This window comes from Monodon monoceros, unplaced genomic scaffold (assembly GCF_005190385.1).
Source record: "Monodon monoceros isolate NGI ecotype Baffin Bay Population unplaced genomic scaffold, NGI_Narwhal_1 Super_Scaffold_10, whole genome shotgun sequence".
Classification (NCBI taxonomy): domain Eukaryota; kingdom Metazoa; phylum Chordata; class Mammalia; order Artiodactyla; family Monodontidae; genus Monodon; species Monodon monoceros.
In genome coordinates, this window is record NW_021703766.1 from 3,350,871 (window position 1) to 3,378,044 (window position 27,174).

At 64.6% G+C, this 27,174-nt stretch overlaps 1 protein-coding gene across 8 annotated transcripts in view; it reads right to left on the reverse strand.

Moving 5' to 3' along the window:
* Nucleotides 1-27,174, reverse strand: part of GSE1 (Gse1 coiled-coil protein) — a 412,450-nt gene that overhangs the window by 12,403 nt on the left and 372,873 nt on the right. For 6 of the 8 annotated variants that reach the window (XM_029211788.1, XM_029211825.1, XM_029211798.1 and 3 more), the window contains 7 exons: nucleotides 20,167-20,385; nucleotides 9,850-10,049; nucleotides 5,126-5,301; nucleotides 4,494-4,691; nucleotides 3,692-3,883; nucleotides 2,944-3,242; nucleotides 1,830-2,157 (listed from right to left, as the gene is read on the reverse strand). In XM_029211788.1, coding sequence (XP_029067621.1) covers nucleotides 1,830-2,157; nucleotides 2,944-3,242; nucleotides 3,692-3,883; nucleotides 4,494-4,691; nucleotides 5,126-5,301; nucleotides 9,850-10,049; nucleotides 20,167-20,385 — 1,612 coding nt within the window. The remainder of the gene's footprint in view (nucleotides 1-1,829; nucleotides 2,158-2,943; nucleotides 3,243-3,691; nucleotides 3,884-4,493; nucleotides 4,692-5,125; nucleotides 5,302-9,849; nucleotides 10,050-20,166; nucleotides 20,386-27,174) is intronic. The other 2 variants (XM_029211842.1, XM_029211852.1) reach the window with 1 other exon arrangement.

Below are 27,174 nucleotides of genomic sequence, written 5' to 3' on the forward strand. Positions count from 1 at the left end.
AGCTACGCCCAGAGGGTCTTCAAGGCCCGGGCCGGGGCCTGTCCAGGGAGCCAGGCCACCTGCCAGAGCGCACGCCCCTCACACACAGGGAGGGAGGGAGGAGACCTTCCATCAGACACGCAGCTTTGCCCCGAAGCCAAACTAAGTGCCTCTTTCCTCGATGCATGTAAAACAACATTCACCTTCCAGAGGACTACGTGGCTGCTGTTTCTCCAAAGTTTATCTATTTTCTTAAGGGAAGCCCCACGCTGCCACGAAGACCGAGGGTAAGGTCTGAGGGGACGGAAGGGGAAGGGCAGAGGCCACGGCAGGCACGTGAGCAGCCGTCTCCCAGGGCTCCGCCTGCCTGGCCGAGGAGGGGGCCCGGCTAATCAGAGCCACCAAGGCCACTGCGCCTCTGCTGGGCGGATACGAAAGGGAACCATATCGAGAAGCGCTAAGTCCTCGAGTAAACAGCAGAGGAATGAAACCTGTTAGCGAAGCAATATTTCACACGCTGTAGCCAGGCACAGGCTGGTTTTCTAACCCGGAGCCCAAGGGCCCGAAAGACCATCAGGTTCGCGCTGCTGTGGGGACCACCGAGGCCAGGTGAGGACCGAGGCAGAGGCCACCCCCACTGGGGGCAGCAGCACACAGGCCCTGACAGCTGTGCTGGGATCTTGCAACCCCAAGCACAGGAAGCCACCCTCGGGTGTCAGCACGCCCTGAATTTATCAGGAGATGCTGGACGTGTGCTGACTGCTCGCCCAGTCCCCTGGGTGTGGCGGGGACCAGAGGAACAGAGGGCAGCTCAGAAGCAGACGAGATAGCCCCTGTGTAGCCTCGGACGGGCCCAGAGAAGCAGAGGAACCGTCTGCAGCACAGACCTCGCTGTGGCCACGCTGAACGGAGCAGAGGCCGGAGGAGGTAGGAGACCCAGGCAGGGGCCTGGCCACAGTGCACTCCCGGTCACACCCAATTAGCAAGCGAATCCCCTCAGTGGATGCAGAGGCAGGATGCAGACTGCTGGACGGGCCAGCCATGCCCAGGACACAGAAAAAAACCCACCAGTCAGCGAGAAGCTGGAGAAAGAGGGAGGGAACAAGTGGACATTTACAACGCCTCCGACCCAGAAACCCAGCACCATGGACATCAGGGGCTGGCAAGAGGCTCAGAAATCCTCCCACCCAAGCTCCTTTGTGCAAAGCTGAGGGAGATGGGCCCGGAGAAGGCGAGCGGTGTCCAGTGTGCCCCAGGCCTGGCCAGGCTCTCGCCACCAACTCTGGTGTGGGTCTCAGCCCGGCCCTTCAGAGTGAGCCCTGGAGGGAGGGAAGGCGGGGTGGGGGACACAAGGTGACAGCCAGATCAGCAGACGGGGAGCAGCGAGGCCCCACGGGCAGCTGTAAGAAGAAGGGCCCCAGCTCACAAGGCAGGTGTCGGCAGCCATGGGTCCCAGAGACAGGTGCAAAGGCCTCTTGGGAATTTTTTAGAACAGGGCTGGAGAAAAGGGTATTTTTTTAAATTAGAAAAGCCGTAAAATTAATTTTTTGTTTGATTAAAAATTAAAGGGAGTCCCCCTTCTCATTAAAAAAAAAAAGTCTGGGCAGAGGGAGATGGAAAGGACACAATTATTGAATGAAGATTCTCCGTCGCCCTCCTTCAGGCGCCACGAGCATCGCTGCTGGGAAGCAGCTGGGCCGAGGCTGTAGACACAGGTTACTCGGGGATGGACGCCCCTGAGCAACCGCCTTCCCTCCTCACCGCTCCCTCCTCCAGGCCAAAGCGGGGGTTAGACAAGTGACAACACGCAGGCTCCCTCGTGCAGACGCCGCCCCCACCCCCGGGCCCACCTGGCACTCTCAGGCCTGTGCTCCGCGTCCGCGGGCGCCGGCGGCGGCCGGCCCAGGTCCAGGTGCTGCTCCAGCACCTGCTGCCGGAACTCAGACACCTGCGACTGGCGGTCCTCCTTCTCCTGCCGCAGCCGCCGCTGCCGCGCCAGCCACTTCTCCTCCTCGTTGGTGCGCTGGAGGAGCAGGGCCGTGGCCGCACTGCTGCCCGGCAGAGAGAAGAGGCCGTGGGTGGAGAGGAGGCCAGGCACAGGGTGGTGCGGGGCGGCCGCCGGGTGCAGGGGGTGCTGCACGGGCTTGGGCGCCTGCAGGCCCGTGTCCTTCAGCTTCTCTGTGGGGGAGAAAGGCTGTCACGGCGGGATCTCAGCGCCAGGCTCAGTCCCTCCCCACTGCCCGTCCTCCCGGAGGAGACGTGCACCACCCTCCAAGGGCCTCCCCGCGGCCGGGCCAAGACAGCCGGGGGCATGGATGCTCCCGGGCGCTCTCCTCATCCGGGTGACACGCTGGGTGTGGGCGTGTGGGGCAGGCTCACGCCCACACCAAAGCAGACTTGAACTCTGGGAATCACCCGAGCCGGCTGCTACAAGTTAGATTATGCGTACGTATGATAAAATAAAATGTTAAAAACTAAGGCTAGGGCTTCCCTGGTGGCGCAGTGGTTGAGAGTCCGCCTGCCGATGCAGGGGACACGGGTTCGTGCCCCGGTCCGGGAAGATCCCACGTGCCGCGGAGCGGCTGGTCCCGTGAGCCACGGCCGCTGAGCCTGCGCGTCCGGAGCCTGTGCTCCGCAACGGGAGAGGCCGCAACGGTGAGAGGCCCGTGTACCGCAAAAAAGAAAAAAAACTAAGGCTAAAAAATACTTAAAACTATCCCTTCCTAAGAATTATGTCACGTTTTACCACGGTGCACAGTCTTTCAGCTGCCTACCTACATCTGTCTTCTCTGTGTCGTGTGCCTCTCCCCCCGGCTCCCTGTCCGGGGACATCAGGCGCGTAGCTTGCAAAAGGCATGGTGTGAATATGCTCCAGGCCGGCGGGCAGACGCTACGCGGCAGGGCCCTTTCCTCGGGGAGCCCCCCAGCACTCAGCTCCCCGCGCACGGTCCTCCTCTAGGGTACCTGCTCGGGTTGGGGTCAGCTGCTCCGAGGCCTTGCCCCGCTCCTCAGCGGCGTGGCTCCGTAGCCCGTGCAGCTCGGCCACGGGCAGGAAGGCCGGCTCCAGCGCCTTGGCGGCCAGCAGCTCCTTCTCGCGGGCCCGCTGCTCCCGCTGACGCTCCAGCTCCCGCTCGCGCTCCAGCTCCTTCTCCCGCTCGCGCTCCTTCTCCCGCTCCCGCTCGCGCTCCTTCTCGCGCTCGCGGTCAGCCTCCCGCTCGCGCTCACGCTCCCTCTCCCGCCTCAGCTCCTCGTCCATCTGCATCCTGCGGGGCGAGCAGAGGGAGATGTGACCTCCACCGCGGGGGCGCTCGGGGCCGGGCCGCTAGGGAGAACCCCCAGAAGCAAGGAGCTGACACCCGAGACCAAGGTTTTCCTGAAAAAGCCAGCATTCCCATCCGAACAGTGGCGGGAGGTGAGGCGGGTTCTACTCTCGTTTAACGCGCTAAGAGACTCAAAGTCCATTAGATCAAGGTTGTGCACCGACTCCCGAAGCGCCACGGAAAGCTCGCGGCCGGGCGGATTCTGAGGGTGCAGCCTCGTCAGGCACTGGCCAGGAGCTCGAAGCACCCACCGTCACCGCCCCGTGTGCAGGCGGACAGACCCAGGACCCAAGTGGCCAAGGAGCCCCCCTGGCCACACACGAACGGCCCAGCCGGGCTCTGCCGTCCGGGGAGGGAAGAGCAGAGGACACCCGGCCTGGGACGGGGCTTACCTCTCGGCACTGAGGCTGGACATCCGCTCCGAGTGCAGCGCCGCCAGGGACGAGTGCGAGAGCTCGGGCGGGTAGCGGACCCCAGAGAGGTGGAGATGCACAGCTGATGGATGCAATGGGGGCAGGGAGCCGGGGGTGGGGATGGGGTAGAAGGGGGACCGCAGGGCCGACAGGCAGTAGGAGTCGTCCATCCTGTGCGAGAAGATGGGGCTAGTGAACGCGCGACGTAAAGGAAAAAAGGCGAGACCCGGCCCTACCACCAGGTGCCCCAGCCAGGTACGGTTATTGATCCAGGGGCGCTGGACAGGGCAGGACGGCCACAGAGTCTCCATGAAGGCCCTGCAGAAAGAGTCCACGTCCACAGCCAGACCCAAAGCCCCTTCCTCCCAGAGGCCACCAGATGGTAACAGCTCAGGGCTCCGAGGCCCTGCTGGCCACCCCAGGCCCAGTGAGGAGACTTCCAGGTCTGGGGAGGGGTGGTCCACAGCGTAACTGCCGACCCGTCACGGAGGACTCAGGAAGCTTCTACGTAGAGCAGTGGTACAGCGCCGTCTCCAGCAGGGTTTCCTGGTCGCACACAGACCTTGCGCTCTGCGCTTTAATGCTTAAGTGCACCAGTGGAGCGGATGGCGGGAGAGGGAGGGGCTGGGGCGAGGCCAGCTCGGACAGAATTTCCCTCCGGGGGCAAAGTCCTAATGGCTCATCTGCAGGGCTGGGAGGGGCGGCCGCCTGGGTCTCCCTGGGAATCTGGCCCCAAGCAGTGTCTGCCCAAGGGTGGGTGGGGAGGTCTGGGGCGCCTCACCTGAAGGCCGGGTGGGGAAAAGGGTGCGGGGCCAGGTAGCTGGGGTGATAGTAGGCCGCGGCAGTGGCCGGGTCCAGGCCCAGGGGAGGCAGGGAGGACACGCGGAGGTCCTCGGTGGTGTGGTAGGGCCGGAAGCTCCGCAGGTAGTCCTCTGTCACCGTGCTGGGGGGCACCACGTGGTGCACGGGCCGCTGGAGGCTGCGGGAGGGACGGGACAGAGGACGAAAGGCGGAGGTGAGCCCCAGGCCGGGAAACGGGCCAACCTCCCGGCACTTCCACCATGCCTCCCTCGCAAGGACAGGTCCTGGCAGGAGGCCCAGGGCACAGGTGGGCAGCTGCTGCTCCTTGGGCCCCCCCCCCAGCCCCCTGCCGTCCTCACCAAGTGGGCGCAGGGCCGCTATCTGCGGCCTGGAGGGACCCCCGGCTCCGGGAGCCCCAGACTGGGGGTTCAGGGTCGGGCAGACGGCAGAGCCAGCCGTCGGCTCAGCGTGGAAACGGTCAGCAGGCGCAGACGGGGCTGAGCCACCATCTGGCGGCCTTGGGCTCAGCTGGTGCGGCCGGCCTGGCAGCCAAAGCCTCAGGGGTCCAGAGCCCAGCTCGCGTGCCCTCCCCGGGCCCCGACCTGCACTTACTTCAGCGGAGGAAAGCGGGAGTCCTGCACCACCGAGCTGGGGGAGATGCCAAAAGGGTAGGGGGTGCTGAGCAGGTGGGAGGGGATGGCCGGGCCCCCTGCCTTCTCCTGGGGCAGCGGGGCCTCCACGATGAGGCGTTCCCGACCGCTGCCGCTGCCCCGAGAGCCAGCGTCTTGCTAGAGGACAGAAAGCAGCGGGTCAGGGCAGGGGCGGGCGGCTCACACCACGGCCAACGATGAGCCAGGCCTTCCTCCAGACTCGGGGTGGGGGGGGGGAGGGTTCAAGCTTTAGAACACGATCTAGAGATGGCCTTTCCTTACGGTTTTCCACCCAAACCTGCGGTGTGAGCGGTGTGGCAGGCGGAACAGAAAGAAGGGAGGACACGGGTTCCATTGATGGGGGGGTCTGGACTGAAACACATCTGGGCGACAGGAAAGGACAGACGCCCCAGGATCGGACTGGGGTCCAGACGAGTGCCCGCCAGGGGACACAGCACAGTAGGGCCGCCCGTGCCCTCCCAGCACGGATCTCCCACAGGTCACAGCTGCTCCAAACTCAGACGCGGGAGCTGGATGATGGTGGCCCCCCGCACACCCCCCCAACCCCCGGCGGTGAGCTCTGCACTGCAGCGGCTGTGACAGAACCACGCGGAGCCCCTGGCCACTGATCGCCAGGCCTGTGCCGGCATCCCAAGGGGCCGAGGCGTCAGCTGTGCTTCCAGCTGCCAGCCTGCGTCACAGATGCCTCTCGGCCCACGATGCCCATGGAGGACGTGGCCGAGAAGGTGCTGCTGCCCTTGGGCAGGGCATGCCAACCTGTCCCCCGGACAAACCCCGGGGCGGCCGGGGCACCGACCAGAGCACAACTGGCCAGACCTGTCTGGGGCCTTTGCACACTGATGGGGGCAGGGCTGTGGGCCCGCCTGCCCCAGACTCCCGGACACAGAGAGTGACCTGGGGCCTGGCGGGGAAGGGAGACCCCCGAGAAACCAGAAAGCGCTCACGCGAGGCAGGACAGGGGAGGAGGCGGCCCCCAGAACCCCCGGCCACACGGAGGAACGTCCTGCACGCCCGCCCACAGGAGCGTCCACAACACATCGAAAGGTTCTGTCGTTGGGGTCATTCACACGGCTGAGAGGGGGCCGCGCAGCAGGCACCGAGCGTCAACAGCAGCCGGGTGCTCTCGCTCTGGACGCGGGAGCCAGTCTGGGGGCTCCGTCACCGTGACACCCTGTTCAGCCTAAGGTGAGGATATCTCGGCCCAGGCCTCCCCTGAGCCCCGAAAGCTCCACAACCCGGCCCCTCCTTGGCCAGATGGCACGACGCCCGCCACCTGGCGCCAGGCCCGGCCACCCCTGACCAACCGCAGCAAGTAGGGCGTGGGCCCAGGTCTGTCCACCCCAAACCCACGCTGTTTCCGCTGGGCCACAACCCTCTGTCTCACTGATGTGGCGCGTGTCCAGGAATGACCACTGTACGTGGGGTGGTGACAAGAGTCTGTCCCCAAGGAGACACCCTCTACTGTCCCTCCAGCCCTGACTCTGCCAGTAACCTTCCTGTCAGAGCCAAGAGATGGGGCAGCAGAGATCCCCAACCATCTCACTCCCTGGGTGGGGGGGCAAGAGACAGACTGCGCGGCCCCCTGGGCGACCCCTCCACCTCCACACCTGCAGACGGTGACCCCGCAGAGCATGAGGGGCCCACCCGTCACCATATTTACCAAACGTGCTGGGGGGTGGGCACCGCGGCAGTGATCGTTAGTTGGAGGAGATAGGCCGCGGATTGGAATTTTTAATGAGCGGCCACATGTTCCCACGTGTGGGCTCAGCCCCTCCGCTCACGGCAGGGCCCTCGTGGTGCGTGAACTCCGACCTGCCCTTCCCGGGATGGGTGGTCACAAAGCGGCAGCCAAGGGCTTCCACCGTCAGCCCAGGACAGCGAGGTCCTTGAGGGGACCTCGATTTAAGGACAAAATCTGGGGACGAGCTCCAGGCAACTCCAGGCCACCACACGCTTCCTCGCGCTTCCGGCACTGTTTGCAAATCAAACAGCAGAGTGAGGGCCCAGGCAGCCCCTGTCCCAGGGGAGGGGCCCCGAACGCACCAGCCCCAGCTCAACGCCGTCCCCAGAAGCCCCCTTCAACCCTCGGCAGGACAAAGCCCTGCCTGAAGGCGGCTGGGCCAGATGGCACCTTCCCAGCCCGGCCGAGGACAAACAAGGAGCTGGAGAGGCGGGGGGACGGGTGGGCTGGCAGGCAGGGGGTCCAGAGGGCCAGACCCACGCGCCCGTCTGGCTGGAGCCCTGCCAAGCTTATGACAGGCACCTGGGAACGAGGTCATGGGGGGTGGGCCCGGGCAGCAGCCCCCAAACCAGGCCGGGCCCAGGAGGCTCAGCCGGCCACCCCGAGGCCCCCGATGGTGGCGTCCAGGCCCCCGCGCCGGCCCGCCGCCGGGCTCGCCCCGAGGAACATCTGCGGGCAGCTCTCATTTCTGAGCAGCGGCTGCAGGCGCAGCTGTAGAGATGAAAGAAGGAAGGAGTGGCGGGGGGGGGGGGGGGGGGGGGGCGGGGAGTTGAATCCTTCATTCTCTGGTGATTAGAGAGGTTTCCACTAGGCGGCCGGGCAGACATGCCCTGTTAGCTTTAAAACAGACTATTTGTCATTGCATCTGTCCTTCCACAGCTCCCGCTACCTGGGAAATACCGGTGACCCCGGTGGGCGGGAGGGCCCCCCGTGACTCACGTGCCGGGACTTCAGGAAGCCCCCCTCCCCCCTCACTACTCTGCTCTTCCTGGTCTCACCCTCCCCAGGAGGATTCAATTCTCTGCTGAGCCTTTGTGCCGGAGCCGACAAGCTGCACATCACCCACTAATCCAGCTCCCTTCCCGCCACCCTCCCCGGTGGCACTAGTGTTTCATTAACCACCGCCTTGGTAAGTGGCTGGAGAGAGCCACCGCGGCCCTTCCTCTGGGGGTTACTCGGTGTTTCTGAGGCAGTGAGGAACCCCCCTCCACCCCGAGGAGGGCTGAGGTTGGGGGGAAGGGGCCCAAGGCCAAGGCACCTGAGTGTCCAGGAGGGGGTCGTTTAGGAGGCTCCTGGGTCTGGATGGGCAGCTGCTGGGCACAGGGGACAGGACCAAAGGGGAGGATCTGGGCCGTGGGTGGCCGTCACCAGCCAGGGCCAAACCAGGAACGTGGCAACAGGATCAGAAACCATCTGGGCCCCCGGGAGTTAGGGGAGACGCAGGTGGTTAGGGCCCTGAGGTCGAGGCTGGTCGCCAGGTGGCAACGGGCCCCTCTGGAGGCAGGAGATGCTGGTGAAGACCCCTCGTCCTCCCTCAAACCAGGACTGCGGTGTCTTGGGCATCTCCAAACCCCTCTGGCCAGGATCCGCTCACCAGGCCCTGCCCTGGCTCTCTTGCCTCCAAACTGCACTCAGGGTAGAGCGACAAAGCCAAGGCAGCAGCTTCTACGCGGGCACGGGGGCCTTGGCCAGGTGATGACCCAGCAGTGTCTATCACCTCGGATGTGGGAGTCGAGCTACGGCCACCCGGCCTATTTCCAGGAATTCAGGGGGTCCCCACTGGGCTCCGTGGTCAGGGCCTGCCTGAGGGTGGCCCCGTCTGTGGACGGCGGCTGGCTCCCCCCACCTCCAGGGCAGAGAAAAGACAGACCCTGAGTGATGTCCAGCTGGGGTCCTGGGGCCCATCCCCCCACCCGCCCCAGCAGGGCAGAGAGCTGCGAGGGGGGCGAGGGGAGAGTTCCCCCCTCCCCCCTCCTCCCCCACTTTCTCTGTGGTTTAATTAGTATTTCCAAGTGGCGCTAACCCTCTGGGAGCTCCAGAAAAATCCAGGAGAGAAGCACAGGGACAGTGTTCTTAGTTTAGGAAGGGCCCCTCCAGGCTGGGAGCACCGGGGCTGGGGGCAGCTCCCAAGGCCACCAGCTCCTTCTGCAGGGCCACATCACACCAGGGACCCACCCCCACCCCCGCAAGCGTGGGAAAGGGCCTCCTGGGGCGGGCGGACTTCGAAAGTTAAGACAGAAACAGGAAATCTGATCTGTGAAAATATGTGCTGGTATTTTCGCTATTTCGGTTCCTTGTTTGTGGAATAGATGATAATCGTATCAGCTACTGTCTATCAAGTGCTTAGGGTGTGTAAACACCGTTTTAAGCACTTTGTCCCCCCAAGATTTCTATGTTGGAGTCCCAGCCCCCAGGACCTCCGAAAATGACCATATTTGGAGACAGGATCTTTGAACAGGTAATTAAGGTAACACGAGGTCACTAGCATGGGCCCTGATCCAATAGAAGAAGAGATCAGGACACAGACACACACAGAAGAAAGAGCACAGGAAGAGACAGGGAGAAGACGGCCGCCTACACACCGAGGAGAGAGGCCTCAGGAGAAACTGACCCTGTCCACACCTGGAACTTGGGCCACCAGCGTCTAGAATAAATCTGTCTTAAATAAGCCCCCGTCTGTGATGCTCTGTGAGGCTCGTTTTGGCAGCCCAAGACCACTAACGCCCGTGAATCTTCTTGAATCACACAGACCCTCCAGGTAGGTGCTGGAGTTACACCATTTTGCAGAGAAAAAGACAAGCTCAGGGGAGTGAGCTGGGGGCAGGGGATTTCAACCCCAAAACCCAGTCCCGCTCCACGGGAGGCCGCCTCCCCAGCACCTGTGGCGCATCCGGCCCCCCCCCAAGCCCCCTCCCCACACTCACCTGCCGGCTCTCGCTCCTCCACACGCCATTGACAGTCTTGGTGGGGGCGATGGTCACCACGGGGGGCGTGCTAGGGACGCTGTGGCCCCCGGGGGGGACGATGATGGGGCCCATGGGCACGCGCTTGGGCGTGCTGGCTGGAGAGCTGTGGTTGGTGGCCGGAGAGGAGACGGGGGACGACTCACTGCTCAGTGAAGACCCTGCGGGAGAAGGACACAGCAGCCTGAGCGGGTGCCCCCCGGCCCCCAGCAGCTGGGCAGGGGCACGCGGGCTCCTGCGGACGCCCCGCCCCAGCCTGGGATCTGGGCGGTACCTCCCCACACCCACCCACGGACAGGGCCTCCCGTGCCCCATGCTGCTCACCGCAAGCCTCTCCCCCGAGTGGGGGAAAGAGCCGGGGGCGGAGCAAGTGTGGCTCGACGAGTTACACCCACGGCAGCTGGGGGCCGTGCGCGACACCCCGGATCACCGGGGCTGATGTGGGCCGCTGGGGCGCAGGGTGAGGGGCCTGCTGAACCTGCCCCACAAGAGGCAGGAGCTGCACGTGAGGCTCTGCGCGAGGGGGTGGGCACGAGACGCCCCGAGGTGCACAGAAAGGCCCGAAGTTCTCCCTGCGAGCCCCCTGTGTGCTTGAGGGTGGGCGCCCTAGCTGCTGGACGGGCCTGGCAGAGTGGGGAACAGGCGAGGGCGTGGCTGACGAAGGCTTGTATTTTCAAAATACCGAACGCGTTCATTTCAGGTTTTAAGAGCTGAGTTATGATCCGGCGCTGAAAGCATACAGGTTGGTGGTTTTGGGCACATTCACAGCGTTGTGGAAACATCACCATTGTCTGATTTCCATCACCTCCAAAAGAAGCCCCACCCTCAGCATCACCCCCATGTGCTGCCCCCCCGAGGTGGGTGGTGTGGAGGGTGGCAGGAGGATGGGATTGGTTTAGCTCCTGGCAGGGGCGCAGGGTCATGGTGGTGCGTGGGGTGGGAGGAGAGGGTGGGGCCTGGGGGGCTGGGAGGAAGTCACCCATTTGCAGCCAGGTTGGCCGGCAGCTGCTCCTCCCGCGAGGGGCGGGGCCGCCTGTGAGCGAGGGGTGGAGGTGCGTCCCCCCTCCCCCACCCCCAGCGCCCAGGCTCGCCCCAACGTCACCGCCCGGTGGGATATCTATCCCGGCAGGCGGGCAGCAGAGTGGGCCCTGAGGGCTGGAGCTGCCGGCAGGGCCTGGTCCTGGGGTCCCCGAGAGTCACACCCAGGCCCAACGAGGTTCGGCCGTGTGCACATCCACACCCCGCACTGCTCTGGGCTGCAGTCTGGGGACAGAGGAGACCCCTCACATGCCCCCCCCCGCCGAGGCCCCATGGCCCACAGGCCCCCGACACAAACCCCACCGCACCTGAGAGCCACGGAGAGCACCCAGGGCCCTGAATCTGGGGCAGGCCAGACAGGGGAACCCCAGATTTTACCGGGCAGCAGGACTTCAGCTCGTCCCAGGCACCGCGCTCGCCCGTGGTGGCGGGGGTTGCGTGAGCTCGGGCGGCCAGAGGAGGGGGACCTGGCCGAGGAGGCTGCAGCCGACAGTCCCAAGCAGCAGCCTGGACACACGCCATCTTGCACAGCTCCCCTCTGACGGGCTCAACTGGGCAGCGTCTGTCTGCGGGAGCCCCACTTGGGGCACCTGGGGCCTCGGGGCGGGGGAGGAAGCTGGGGCCAGCACAGACCCCCGCCTCCGCAAGCAGCACATCCTCCCTGGATTTTGTTCAGAACCTGCCTGGGTCCCAGGGGCCAAGACCCTCATCTTTTCTCCAAACCATCTCAGGTGGGCAAGCTCCTGCTACCTAATCAAACCTTTGCTTGAAGGGGAGGCACGGCAGCCTACAGCTCAGGGTGCTGGGAGACAGTCACCCCTCCCTCTGCCCCAGAGGCCCCGACCATCGAGGTGCGGGCTCAGCAGTGACCAGGAGGCAGACTGGTCGGATGCCGAGGCCCCACGGATGCTGGGACAGAGCTTCGCCCTGAGCAGCGTGCTCCCGGTCCAGGCCGCCTCACCGTGCTTCCCTACGCTTGTGCACAGCTTGGACAACTGTATGGGGCAGCCCCACGGGGAGACACCCGGGCCAGCCAGACCCGCCCCCGGCCGAGCCGCTCGGCAACCGGTCAGTGCCCGGCCAGTGGGCAGTGACGAGTCACCTGAAGGCTGCTGCCCCTGACGTGTGACCCCCCAATTCCCCAAACAGATCTGCCAACCACGGCCCACACAATTCTGCAACCCCAAGTCGGCCGGGCCAACCACCGAGACCCAGCACCGGGTCAGGATCCCAGCCGTGGGGCAAGTTCCAGCCTCGGTCAGCTGTCATTACTGCCCGCCTAGGGACAGCCGACAGGCGACAACGTCGGCGGCCTTCCTTTCCCAGTGGGACAGCCGCCAAAGTTTTGAAACGAGCTGTGTCTGCCAGGTTGGCGGGGCCCACCCGAGAAGCCAGCTTCCAGGGAGAAGCAGGAGGCAGGCGGTGGGCTGACCCGGCCAGGAAACCCCTGTACCCTGAGCGCTCACCAGGTTTGTGCAACTTGGAGAAACTGGAAGCATCTGTCTCCCCACCACTGCCCACGCCCTGGCACGGCAACCCCGCTCCTGGGGCCCCAGCAAAGCAGGCTGCCGTCCACCAAACACGCAGGCGGGCGGCCCCTACGAGAAACTCCCGCCACGTCCACCAGCAGCTGGAAGGACACAGCAGGGAGGGGGTGGAAAGCCACCAGAGCTCTCGGCCGCCAAGCAGGAGGACCTACCGTGCACCCGGCCTGCACACCGGGCCGCCCTGTGTAAACTACGCCTGGGGGTAGAGGGAGCGAAAAGAAAGAAAACAAACACACCGAGAACCCCACCAGTCAAGGGAGAGGCTGCACTGCCTGGAGAAAACGGTGGGGTCAAGGCCAGGTGGGCTCTGCTCCTCGAGGGGCCGGGCAGACGGGGGGCAGCTGGAGCAGACACTTCAGAGCCCCAGCCTGTGCCAGCCCCTGGGGCCTCACAGCCAGGAGGGCCCAGTGGCCACGCCACCTGAGCACAGAGACTCAGGGCCACCTGGCTCCCGACCCCGCAGCTGCCCGTCCCCTCCCACCTCTCACATCACCCCCCTCCGGCCTCCGAGCCCCCGCCCCACGCCATTAGCAGGTCTCCACGGATCAGCATCGTTTCTAAGCGCTGGGCAGTGAGTGAGGAAGGAGGAGGGGAGGGCGAGAGACGGAGCCTGGGGGCCAGGTGCCCCTGCCCGCCCGGAGGCCACAGGCAATTAGCAGCCTCGTCCCTCAGGGGCGGGCCGGATGCCTCGCTCGGCAGCCAGATCGATGCCTGACCGCGCAACCGCCAATTAGCGCGATCGCCCCCGACCCCGTTCTCAGGGCGGCGCGAGCTGTAATGAACCGGCGGTACACGGCAGGCGACAGCGAGCCCCGCGCGGGTGCGGAGGGGGTGACCGCGCACAGCGCTCCGCGTCACCTCTGTCATCTGACCTCGCGGATTAGCGCCCGAGGCCCCCTGAGCCCATGTAATTAACAGCTGAGACACCGAAGTCGCTGTGAGGGGAGACGGAGATAAGCCTGGAAACACAAGTGCAGCATGTCAGCTCCCTAGACGCCACCCGAACGACCTGAAGCACCCCCTGGGCGCTCTGAACAACGGCTCCTGCGCCGGGACCACCTCTGCCCGGCGCACTGCAGAGTGTGGTCTCAGTGCCGCCGCACAGCCCTCCCTCTGCCCGGGCACAAGCCTGCACTGAGTCAGGCCGCCTCACCCGGGGAGGGGCGGAGAGCCGATGAGGGATAGCGGTCACCTGATGTGCTCCCTAAAGGAGGACCCCTGGGACGCCTTCCCGAGACGCCCCCTCCCGTGGCCAGAGCCGCAGCACCACAGGGCCAGCCCGGGTGCCGGCTGGAGATGGCTGCGACAGATTCTGGAGCCAGCGCCAAGCAGCAGGGGTCTCCCCGCTCAGACTTTCACTCGGTGCGGGCAGGGACCCGCCAGCCACGAGCACGTGCGGATCCCCACCATCATCACATGGAGGCGGGGAATGAGGTGGGGGACCCTCTGGACTCCCCGCAGGCCGGGCGCAGCGGGGACAGCCGGGCACACGGCACATGCAATGGCCCCACCCACCTGTGGGTTCAGGGAGAACCCCCCTGAGAAAGAGCCGCAGGGCTGCCCTCTGCCCGCTTCCCTTCCTGGAAGAGGCCCTCCCGGCCTGCCTGCCAGCTCCTCCATGGCGCGGGAACAGTCGGAGGCCCGTGCACCCAATGCCCTCTCCCAGGAGCCCTCACCCCACCTCACGCCACCAGCGGGCGGGGCACACCTGCCCCAACGTAGCATCACAGGACGGTCACTAAACCCCAGCCAGCAAAGGCAAGGCGTGGTCCTTCTTACAAGACACACTTCCAGGGCCCGATGATGTGGTGATGAGCAGGACGGGGGCTGGGAGGACGGTGGGCTTCCGCTGTGCTGAGGGGCATGAGGGGCCGAGAGGGGGCGCATCAAGGGACAGGAGAGGAACTGGGGGCGAGAAGGCGGAGGGGGCTTCAGGGAGGGGACAGGGAAAGTCGCTGTTGCAGCGACACGGCCCGGGGAGGCCTCTTGTCCCAACGTCTCAGGGACGGGCATCCCCCATCAGGGCAGGCACAAGCCCCCCTCCCTGGGCCCCGCTCTCCTCTGAATCCCTGGCCCAGAGCACAGAGAAGGAGGGCGAGGCACCGAGGACGCCCCTGTACGCTCACACCTGCGCCACGAGACAGATGGGGCTGCAGACACGCCGGGAAACCCTGTGGCCCGCCGAGCCCTGTGGCCACACGACTGACACACACGCGTGTCCGCTCACTTGTTTTGCTGCGTTCTTTGAAAGAGGCAGACTTCAGGTGGCAGAACAGGGGCGCCGCCCCTCCCTCATGACTCAGGCCGGCTGAGTGAGGCACCACGGGTGGGCAGAGTCCCACCTCCAACCCCGACAGAGGGAGGGATGCTCCTGCCTCCTCCAGGGGCTCCAGGGAAACCAGACCCGCCTGCAAAGCCGCCGACAAGATGAGGTGAGGCTGGCAGCCAGCAAACACGCCTGGAGAAAAGCGCGCTCCCTCCCACCTGGGCTCAGGGTCCTGGGCCGCGCCGCCCTTGCCAGCCTGCTTGCGTCGGGTCCAAACAAAGCCGGGGTCCGTCAGTCACTTCTCTTGCAGGCGGCGAAAACGGTGCTCGTGCCCTCGGGAGACCGGCTCCCTGAGGCCGCTCGGTGCCCCCCACACCCTGCTGGGAGGGACGGACACGTGGGATGTGCACAGGCCGTGTGGCTTTGGAGCCCACCCTGCTCCTTCCGCCCCGCCCCGCCAGCAAGGGGTCCGAAGATAGACGCCAAGGGCACTGCTGCGGGACGCCTCATTCAAGGGGGCTCCGGCCTATCACTGCCGGAGGGTCCCACGGGTACAACCGGGACCAACGTGGGGGTCAGGCCCAAACGTGCAGCCCGAGGCTCCTTCCAGAACGTGCTGTGTGGGCCTGGTCACAGCCTGGGACTCCCTTTCTCCAAAAGCCAAGACGAGGGTCGAGGTGACAGGGAGCGGCTGCCCTGGGCCTGCGCGCACCCACGCTGTCAGGACGTTTGGGAGCAGCCGTGGCAACTCCTCTGGCCCGGACAGGACGGGCTCTCTCCCCAAACGGGGTCAATCTGGGCCTCGAGGCACGTGCGCAGCAACTCAGCCCCGCCCTCAGCCATGGAAGCACTCGCCTTCCTTTCCCGGCCCCTCAGCCCTGGCTGCACCGCAGGGGTGGGGGAAGGTGGGGATGGCCGGGTCTCATCTACTGCACACGGCGCCGCACCTGGAGCGTGTTCTTCCTACGTCGGCAAAACCTACGGAGCAGAGACGTTATCCCCAGCCTCTGTTGTTTTTTAACTTTTTTATTTTTGGCTGTGCCGTGAGGCACGCGGGATCTTAGTTTCCAGACCAGGGATCGGACCCACGTCCCCTGCATTGGAAGCACCGAGCCCTAACCACTGGACCACCAGGGAAGTCCCTAGACGCTACCCTCACCCTGAGGACACAAGGCAGCTCAGAGAGGTAGAGCTCCGTGCCCAGGCCACACAGCAAGGGCGTGAACCAGAATCTGCCGGCGTCCGTGTCCACCCTGCTGGGCGCCCGCGTCAGAGTGGGTTACAGCGCCAGGCAGATATGGCCCCTCCCCCTCCCCGGACAGGCAGTCCCTTCGAGTCCCCCAGGGAAAGACACCCGGCCCCCCGCTGGCCGACGGGCACGGAGCAGGACCTTGGGGCTGCAAAGAAGCCTCAGTAAAGATGAAAACCCAGCAGGGGCCAATGTCTCCTCCTTGCATCCTCTCTCTGGGGGCAGAGCAAATAATGGGCACGTGGATTACTTGCTCTGAACTGGATTTTTAAACTGCAGCCTGGAGACACGACGTGAGGAAAGACATCAGCCGGGGAAGCAGAGAGGAGAGCTGGGCCACGGCTCAGGGTAAGACGCTTCCGCAGCATGGGGGGCGGCGGGGCCGGAGGAGAGGGTCACGAGGCAGCCGGAGGTGCCCAGGGTTGCGGCCAGCACCCAGGCGCCCCGCGGCTGACCAGCACGGGCCGGGCAGCAGGAGGGGCCTGCGGGGTGGGGGTGGGGGGGAGGGCTGTGGCCTCGGCTGTCTTGGCTCTGCCGTCGGGCCCGCCTCTCCCACCACCTCCCTGCGCAGGAGGGGACGCCGTACCTGCTCCACCTGGGACCTCTGCCCTTGGGGACAGGGCCCTCTGGGGTCAGCCATGGGGTCCTGGGTTACCCCGAAGAGACGGGGGCCTCGCCCTCAGGGAGGGACAGCTGCGGCAGAGGCGGTGGCTCCCTTCTCTGGGAAGGTGGACACGGATGCCAGGGTGGAGCAGGAGGCCGTGGAGTTTCCAGAGTCCCCTCTGCTGCCTATGGCTCGGGACACCAGCGAGCCCAAAGCTCTCGGCTTTGCCCACCAGCAAGACTGACAGAGAACAGAGGCCAGGGCTGTGCTGGGAACGCAGCGGGAGACTGCCCTGTTCTCAGCAGGTGCTCAATAAACGGTCACCGCCGCGATGCAGGACGGGAGAGCCCTTGCTGGGTCCACCTCCTCACACACCTGGTGACAGGTGTGCGGTGCCAACCACCCACGAGAAGTGTGCCGTGCGTGGACAGCCCTGCAAACACCGGTCTGAGAGCGGAAGCCAGCCGCGGGGCTGCGTGCACCCACAGGTGACAGATGTCCAGACAGCGGATCCTGGCTGCCAGGGCTGGGGGACGGCATGGGGACAGGGTTTCTTTTAGGGGTGACAAAACATACTAGAATTAAGAGTGATGGTCACAGAACTCTGAACGCACAAAACCCCACTAAATTGTGCCCTTTAAAAGATGAATTTTCCGGGACGTGAATTATACCTTAAAAAGTTATTAACAAGCAAAAAAATCAACCCCCCCCCCCCCCGCCATCACCAAGCCCAGCAAACGTCCCCCTTGGGCTCTCTGGTCCCTGGTGGAGAGGCAGGCAGAGGAGCTGGGGGGCTGCTGGCTCTCCCCCCTGTGCCCCTACAGCCCCCAGGCTTCTAGAAGCTGACAGCCCACATCTCCACTCTGTCCCCTGCTCTGTGGGGAGCACAGAGCCCCCCCTCCCAGGGCTCCCTGTACCACTGTGGTGGGTGCTGGGGGGTGGGAAGGGGGTGCCCCCCCCAGCCAGGACCATGCACTCAGTCTTGCCGTCCCAAGTCCGGCTCTCCACATCCACTTGGAAAGGCTGAAGGAGCAGCAGTTGAGGGGCACAGGGCGTGTCCTCACCAGCTGTGTGACCTCACGCTCATGACCTGACCTCTCTGAGCCTCAGCTTCCCCACCTGTACAATGGGCCGACGACTCTGGGCTGCCAGCCAATTCTACAGACGGGAGACAGCCCATCAAAGCTGGGGCAGCTCCGTGAGAAAAATGGGGACCAGGCATGGGATGTGGCCCAGAGGATGCTCCGGAGAGTAACTGAGCTCAGTTCTTCAAACCAAAGCCCCACTGGGGTGCACCAGATGGTGCACTGCCAATGAATCTCATCACTGCTGCTTTAAACTCCAGACTTTGCCTGGGGCCCCCAGAGCCAGAAATGAGGTCACAAGTCCCCAGAACACACACAGAGTAACTCGAGCATCAGAGCAGCCCAGGGTCCAAATACTGAGCACCCCCCCACCCAAACCTCGGCTTTCTCGTCAGAACGATGGGAACAGCCTCGGGTCAGCCAGCGGTGGACAGCACAAGCTCAGGCCAGCGTGGCTCGCCCTCTCCTCTATCTCCTGATCCTCCGTCACAAAGCTCCCGGGCGTCACGTAGAACACCCAGATCGCAGCCCCCGGGGAGCAGGGTCCGCTCCACGACGGCACACGCTGCTCCCGGCCAGCAAGGCCCGGCCGTCTCCGGCACGCGGGCTGTCCACCGGCCCATTATTCGAGCCGGACGCTGGCGCCAGCCTGGGGCAGCAGAGAGGAGACGGAGGCCACCAAGGCAGGCTCTCGCGTGAGCCACGCCCGCAGACCTCTCCACCGCCCACTCGGCAAGGAGGGAAACGCGCCCTTTCACTGCCACATCCTCTACAGACGGGGGGGGGGGGGGGGGTCGCCCCAGGATGAGCCCAGCTGCCCGGGAGCGGACACAGCTGTTGGCTGAAGCCCTGACACTCAGGGGTGACTCAGCCAGATGGCCCCAGTGTCTCCCACGTGCTGACAGTTGTCTTTGAAAGCTGCGCCAGCCCTGTTTCTCCTCCTGGAATGCCGGGAAGGAAGACACCAAAGCAGGGACCAAGTTCTGCTCTGGGGGCTTTGCGTTGACTCTGAAGAGACCCCCCAAGTCTCGGCCCCAGCTCAGGGTGCCACTGTGCACGCTGCTCCCGGGGTGCTCGCAGCCAGCCCAGGACGTCTGTTCTGGGGGCCTCGCCGGCACGAAGCTCACCGTATCTCTGCTCTCCGGCCGCGTGGCCAAGGAGTCCCATGGTGGGCAAGGAGGGGCATGCGTGCAGGGACTGGGAAGGTCTGTCTGGGTGGACAGAACAGCCCAGGGCAGGTGGACACCAGCAGTGAGGGCGATCCCTAGCAAGGCAGAAACCGGGCCCCGAAGGCCTTCGCTCCTGGGCCACATCCACGCTGCCCGTCAACTCCTGTCTACCCCCCTCACATTCCTCCTCCGTCCAACAACCACGTGATCAGCAAGGGTGTGGAGACAAGTCAGATTCAGAAATCAGCAGACCCCCAGCCACCCCAGTCAGGGCAAATGTCCGCTCTGCTGAGCTAGAGACCCCAGAGTCCACAAAGACAGACAGAGTTCCCGCACACGTGTTCTTTGGGTGCCCCAGAGGCCCTGGACATTTGGGGCAAGGCAAATGGCCGGCAGAGGCACCCAGGGTCTCTGCTTCCTCTGCCCGGGAGGCCGACCCCCTGCCTCCAAGCAGTGAGTCCAGAGGGTGCCTGAGAGGCCTGCACCAGAACCCACAACGGCCCAGGCCTCCCAGCAGCTCTGGTTGCAAACTGCCCGCCAGCCCCACTCATCCAGCCAGCAGCCCTTGGACTAACAGCCCTAGAAGTGCCCGAAGCCAGAGCTGTAGTGAGCCTCGTCGTACCAAACAGGAAGGCTGAAGCTCAGAGAGGGTCAGCGCTTGCCCAAAGTCACAGAGCACGTCACTTCCCACCAGGAGCTGGGGCTCCGGACCTCTGGGGGACACCTGTCCATGCCACCCCAAGACCCCTGCCTTGGACGGATTAAGCTGTGCCCCCACTTTGGGGCACTCGGGATAAAGAGGGTTTCCAGAGACCGTGCTCCCTGCCACGTCTGGAGGGGGTATCAAGGCCTGGTGCTCCCGGTCTCCCGGGAAACATGCCACCTGGGAAGAGGCCCCCGGGGCAGGCTGGGGGCTCCTGAGGGACGTATCGGGGTGCAGCACATCCACCCTCTGAAGCCACAGCTGCTGGACGCCCCCTCGGTGGTCCTACAGCCAAAGAAGGACAGAGCAGCAGAGAGCGCGGGAAGCAGGAGCAAGCAGAGCTGCTGGGGCCGCTGGGCTCACCGGACGGGCGGGGGTCAGGCAGCGCGGTCCCCGCCAGAACGAGGCAGCACGAGAAAAGCCAGCACGTGTAGACGCGGGCGCGCAAGCACGTGGGCGGGAGCGGCCCCGCCCCCGGAGCCCCGTGCACGTGCGGGGCGGCGGCTCGTGGGACCGGCTGCTGCCCCCCGAGCGCAGGAGCCGCGAGGCCTGCGCAGGAAGGAAGGGGCCGCTCTCTCCCCCGCTTCGTGGAGCCGCCCGGCGGGCGCGCCTCTTACCTCTGGGCTCCTCCGCCTGTTTGGCGAGCTTGCGCAGCGCGGCAGCAAAGCTGGAGGACGGCGCGGCCTGGGCCGACAGCGCGCTGCTGGTGGCGGGGCTGCCACTGGGCACCAGGGCGCCATTGAGCGGCGAGGGGGTGAGGGGGTTGACGGTGGCGGTGGTCCTGGTCGCGGTGGAAAGCATCCCTAGTGAAGGGGACTTGGGCTCATGGCTCATGCCTGAAACAGGAAAAGAAGAACCAGAAGTCACCCAGAGAGCAGGAGGGCCCGGCACCAGAGCGGGGTCTGCGCGGCCTGGGGGGCCGGTGCCAGCGGGCAGCACGCGGGGAGCGGGAGCTGCGCCGGCGGCCCCGGCGTCCGCGGGCAGCCCCACCCTCTCGGCTCCGTAAGCAAAGAGCCGCTGTGCCCAGGACCCCGGTGAGTCCAGATGCCCAACGGCTCACCCCGGCCCGAGCCGACAGCCTCTCCGGAAGATCTGAGAGCATCCCGACAGGCGCGGGGCCAGTGTCCTCGCAAGAAAGAGAAGAACGCCAGAGGAAAGGGAAAGGGCTGAGCCACTGAGGATCACGAAGACGAACACACTTCTGCCGGGCCTTCAGCACATCGCTCTGTAGACTGAGGGAGCACGTCCTTCTCCTTCCACAAATGCAAACAGGCTCGTACGGGCAGGCGGCACAGACCCGGGATCGTCCCAGGCGGGTTGGCCGGAGCCGTCCTGGGCCGCTACCATCCCCCCTTGAATCCCAAAGCCACAGGCACCCAGCGGGTCTGCACTGAGAAGGTGCCTCAGAGGAGAAAAACACAGCCACCTGCAGACCCTGCTGCGGTCTCGCCCGGCGCAAACCCCGCCTAGACGCTAGAAGACCCGCGACCGCAGGTCTAAACCGCTGCCCAGGGGAAGCCCTCTTCCCACGGGGATCCAGGTTCAGGTGCCACGCGGGCCAAGGAGCCGCCACCCGCCAGGAGTGAGATCAGTTGCCTTCCCATGAGCCCCCGGCCTTTCAAGTGCTGAGGTGGCTCAACCTTCACCCGGCCCCACGCGCCCCACGGATATCGGCCGGGCTCCCTCGCGGGCGGGCGTGAACAGTGCCGTAAGTAAGTCTTCGGTTAACTTCTCCTGCCCTCTCAGGGGCACCTGCCACATCCCCGCTCCCTCACCGTGGGCACATTCGAGAGGCGTAGATCAAGGCGCACGGCCTCACAGGTGGCACGGGCAACGGGCTGGGTGCAGGGAGAGGTAAACGAACTTGCGAAGCCCCAGACGGAGACCTAGGAGGGACAGCTCCAGGGAACACCCGGGGTCACCTGGGGAGGGGACCTGAGGAGTCATGGGAGGGGTGAGAGAGCACAAGCACAGAGTGTCCCAGAAGATGACAGGGCAGGAACATGTGCTGTCCCCAGGCCACGGTCCCCACCCCAAGGGGCTCTCCGCAACCCCCAGAGCCCAGGCCACCTCTGCAGCACTCTGCATACGGTCCAACTCGAGTCTAACTGCAACCTGCTTCCATGCCTGTCCCTGCGGGTAGCCAGGTGAACACTGGGGACCCCCACCGGTGGCCAGGCAGGGGTGGGCCCCTGAGACCTGCCCTGCCCCCAGAACTAGCCAGGAGAGGCCGCGGGCGCCGACACACGCCCTGAACCCAGGGTCCCGGAGAGCCGGGCCGCGGCCACCATCGCCCTCTCGCCGGGCAGGCGGCAAAAGAGATCTTGGGGGCTCGGCCGCATAAACGGCCACAGCAGGGATGGGGTGAGGGGCGCATAAAAGGCAGTATCGAGGCAGGCGCAAGTTCGAGGGAACACTGTTCTCTCGGGAAAGGGCTCGCACCTCGGAAATAAAGGACCTGCACAAGCGCCCCTGTGCCCAGGCTGGCCTCCCAGCTGCCGGCGGGTCACGTGGGCGGCGCCACGCCGGGCGACAGGGCCCCACGGCAGCAGGCCCACTGAGCGGCCGGGGCGGCACCAACCCGAGGCTGACCCCACGTGGCCTCCTCTTTCTGGAAGAACAGGGGAGACGGTGGGAACCACATGCCCACAGGCACCGCAAGCCCACCAGAGAAACCCGAGAACCCAGCGGGGCGCAGGGTCCCTGCCCCAGCAGGCTGGTCACTAGAAAACACAGGTTCCTAACAAGAGTCCTTTCTCAGCCAAGCCGGCACCCAGCCAGCCACTGGAGGGCCGTGGAGCCCGATGGACGCCATGTCCCAGAAGCTCGGCCCAGGCCCCCCTCGGGCCCCTCTCCTCCTCCACGGAAGATGTGAACAGGGAGGGCAGGAGGTGCTGCCGGCCACGGGGCCTGGAGGTCAGGCTCAGCATGGACCAGGCTGCCACACACTGGGGCCTGAATCCCGGCTCTGCCACCTGCAGCTGTGTAATGTTGGGCAAGTTACTTGGCCTCTCTGGGCCTCCTCAGTCTCCTCATCTATAAATGGGGGATACAGACAAAGTCTGCCTCATGAAGTTAATTCCGTGAGGGTTCAAGGAGGTAAATTACATGAGAAGCTCCAGAGCACGACTGGCACATCCCAGGAGTCGCTGTTGTTATCACGCAGCTGGTCAGCGGACGGGGGCAGAAACCCAGGTCTTGGGTGGGCGAGGGGCTTGGCTAGGCTCATATGGGTCAGGCTGGGCAAAATGGGACCCAACGTGCCGAATCTGTGCCTCTTACCCCCACCCCCATCCCTTCCGTGTCCGGGCCGGGAGTCACACAGCCCAGCTCTCCACATCCGTGAGTGGCACTGGCTGGTCAACGCGAACACACAGGACACCCCGGGACAGAGGGGGACTGGAGCTCTTGTCCTGCTGCCTGCGGGGACACCGAGGACGTGACCCCACGCAGGACCTGCTCTGGGCGGTCCAGACGTCTTCTGGGTCCTGCTCGGAACCGAAGCACCCTCAGCACCCACACTCAGTGGACCGACCGATGGGTTCCTTTTCTTGGGGGGCGGGTGGTGGTATACAAGGGAGCACCACCCTGTGGGGACCCCATCTGGGCATGGCTCGCACAGGTCCTGGAGGTCCTGACCAACACCTAGAGGAAGGCATCGCCACGAGGTGCTGCCCGGAGACAAGGTATGTGACAGGGGACCCCGGGGCTCCGTACCCCAGGGAAACGAAGATCCTCCCCGGGACATCAGGTCACACAGACGGTCGGGTCACCTCTCAAGACAGCCTCGTGATGGGCCTGGGACAGGCCGCAGCAGCAGTGGACACCCCCCCAACCCCACACTCACTCCCACCCTGGGCCTGCCCTCAGGGTCTCAGACAATCCTGAGAGGCCAGCCGAGCACCGGTGGGGACACCGAGGCCAGGAGCTGTTCGAAGATCGGTCACGGTCACAGAGATGACCCAAGGTCACAGAGACGACCCAAGGCCACACAGCTCAGCAGCACATCCTAGGACTCGAACCCCATTTCCTGGGCCCAGATGCGACGTTCTCACCACTCATGACACCACCTGACCAGTCCAAGGCCCAACTGTGAGGCCAGACCAAGAGGTGCAGCACACTCGCAGCTCAGGTACGCTTGACCACGGTGGTTTAGAAACGTGTCCAAGTCTGGCACTCATCCTTCAAGAGGCAGGGACGAATCCTCTTCTCTCGATGTGGGCCAGACCTCTCAACTCACTTCCACTGAACACAACACGACAGAAGCGTGGCGACCGCCAAAGTGAGGTCATGAAAGGCCCCTGGCCACCTCCCTGCGCTCTCCTGGATCACTGGAGCCATGGGGGGCGGGGGGCGGGCAGGGGTCACCTGCCAGGTTGTGAGGATGCCCTAAGGTACCTGTAGGGAATCCCACATTCAGGGAACTGAGGCCTCCAGCCAACAGCCAACTGAAGCATGAACCATCTCGGCAGCAGCTCCTCCAGCCCCAGGGGATACTTCTAATGAGATGACAGCCCCCACAACCGTTCCTTCACACCAGACTCTGGGCCAGAGCTGCCCGGCCGAGCTGCTTCCGCATCCTGACACCTTTAGGTTTGGGACAGCTTGTTACGCAGCGTTAGGTAACTGCTACAGTGAGTGCCACCTCCACGTCCTCTACTGATCACCACCCTCAATCTCTATTTCCCTTCCTCTGTGGAACTTCAACCACCTGCAGATGCTCTGTACCTTCTTTACCCCCCGAGTCTCCAAATCGGGCCCCTCTGATGCCATCCAAGGCCATTAACCGCCTCCCTCCCCTTTCCCACATTCCTTAGAGGACTAGCCACCACCTTTAAATCCTTTCACCTCTAAGGGAAAGGTGTCACTGTGCCCATTTTACAGAAGGGAGACTCCAGGCTTGGGCCCAAGGGCCGACAGCCGGTCAACAGCAGGGCTGGGATTACCTGAACACAGCACCTGTGTCCCACGTACATAAAGCTGGTCAGGGCCCAGATCCAGACCCATCCTGGGGCCGCAGCAGGAGGGCCTGGCTCTGCTCCACCCCACAGCCCACACCGCATGCTGCCTCCAGACAGAGGGGAGGGGGGCCGGCAAAGTGAGGCAGGCGAAGCAGTCCTGCACCTCCCAGTGACCGGTCCCCGTGGCCCAGGGAGCAGATGTGGAGCTCTCTGCCCAGTGGCCCTGTGGCAGGCTGGCCAGCTGGTGACCCAGGTGGACATGCTGTGATCACCAGCTACCAGCGCTGGGCAGGATGGTGCACGGGTGCTCGAATAAGTGGGGAGCAGCCATGGGGCAAATCCCGGGGCAGACCCCAAAGTGTCACGGGCCCCTTAAGGCCACGGGTGGGGGTCTTCAGGTGACAGCAGGAGGAACAATTTTCTCGTTTTTAGCCTTTTTACTTCTCTCTGTTCTAGTTTTTCTGTAGTGAACCAGGTTTTTAAAAGTGGGGGGCCCACAAACAGACTTGCCTGCATGAGTTTGGAATAACCAACAGGGGGATGGGGTCTTCCCCAGACCGGGGCCTCCTGCGGGGCAGATGCGGGAGCTGAGGGAACTGGGGTGCCCCTCCTGGAACCCAAACCCTCACCGACAACCCCCGCCTTTCCCTGGTGACCAGGGTTCTGGGGGGCAGACCCACCCTCTGCCCCCTCCTGGACCAGCCGCCACCTGAATGTCACTGTCACACTCCTACTGGCATCCAGTGACGCCCCATCCCCCTCTGAGCCTGCTCTCCCCCCTCCTTAGAGCCCGGCACGTGCTGCACAGGCCCCATGTACAGCGCCCCCAGGCTCCTGGGGCTCCCCCAAAGCTAGCGTCCCTGTCGTGGTGTCAGTTGTGGTCTCTGGAGCAGCTTCGGGCCAGGAAAGCTGCTCTGCTGATGTCAGGTCACTTAAAATAGAATTCCAAATGAGCAGCTTCGTTAGGCGAGTCTAAAATTAGCATCCCTCCTCAGCATGTGTGCATCGGGAAGGGAGGGGAGGGGAGGGGAGGCAGGGGCCCGAGGGGCCACCGGCAGCTGGGGTGACGGCCCCCTTGCACCTAGGACGGGGAAGGACAAAGGCCAAATTCGGGGGACCCAGAGACCCCGTAAAGGGTCACCTTGGACCTGCTGGGGATCGACACGGCCTCCGGGAGCACACCCCCCCGCCGTGTGCCTCGCACCCCGAGTCACAGGCTCACGGTCACTTCAGGGCTGCTCTGCCCCCAGCCCTGCACAGGCAGGTGGGTCCCACACCCCGCCACAGGTGCCACCACGACCGTGGAAGCCCCAGCGGTGCGTGGAGAGGAGAGGAGAGGGAGCCTCGGGCAGCCCTGCACCCTCAAGAAGCCCCGCAGAGCAGGGGTGGTGCCTATCTTCCTCCACGCCGTCATCAGAGAGGTATTTATTAACTTCTGCGCTCCTGGCCATCGACTGAGTTCTTGTCTACATTATCAGCTCATGTAAATTCATTATCCTAACAGCTGGGAATAGGCACCACAGCACGAAGGCCAATGATGGATGAGGGCCGGGGGCTGGGGCGGCCCTGGGGGCAGGGCCAGAGCTCCCTCTCCGGCTGTACCAGCCCCTGACACACGGGGAGCTCAGGTGGCCTCCTGGCCACCTCATTTGCATCACATGCTACTGTCCACCTCCTGCCCCCTCGACCCCCCAGGAGAAAAGAGCCGCCACGGCCAGACACCCAGAGCCGAGAGCCCCTGCCCTGTGCCCGAAGCTGAGAGCAGGAGAGGAAAGGCCACCAGGCCGACAGCGCGCACCGCATCTGCCGGCCCCCTCCTCCCCCGGGTGGTGTCGGTCTTCAGAAGCAAGGACTGCCCGGCCCAGGACTGCCATCACCCTTCCCGCTCCTTCTACCAAAGTGTGGTGTCCTTAACCAATACCCTTTCCTCTTCCCTGCCCAGGTTTCTAACATGGCCAGAAGCAGTACAAAGCTTAAACCAAAAAAAAAGAAAAAAGCAAAGACGACAAATCCAAGTGCAGAGGGGCGAGCTGGGCTGACGGCTTGGCAGACGTGTTCCAGAACCACCTTGTCCCGGTGCTTCCGAACAGACCCCGATCGACTCTGAACGTTCCAAACAGCTGGACTTAAGGGGGGGGGGAGGCAGGCCCCTAACACTCCATTAAACATGGTCGCGGCGCGGCTCCCCGCCCTGCGTGAGGGCAGAGGGCGTTATTAACCAGCGCGCCTCAGCCTCCCTCCGGCCTCCCACCGATCCCATAATTACCGCTGTCTTCACGCCGCTGTTCCGTGGCTCCAGACCTCAGGCCTGCTCCCTCCATGCTCTGTAATTACAAGCTAATAGCCGAGATGAATTTTCTGCTGGCTCCCGGTTCAAGCACCAACCCGCCCCACTTCCCCCTGACAGCCACCCCCCACCCCGGGTAATTACACCCCACGAGGCCGGGCCCAGCAGGGCCTCAGTTTCAGGCCCGCGTGCGCAATCTGGACTTGGATTCTCTAATCACCCCCCTCGGTAATTTTTCATTACCGCAGAGAGAAATGTTTGTGAACAAATACAAGTGTCCCCCAGCTCGGGGCCTCCATGCCACTGCCCTGCCCCCCAAAAGGGGCGATACTTCTGCAGCGCTAACAAGGCTGGGGTCACCTGAGCAGAGACCCCAG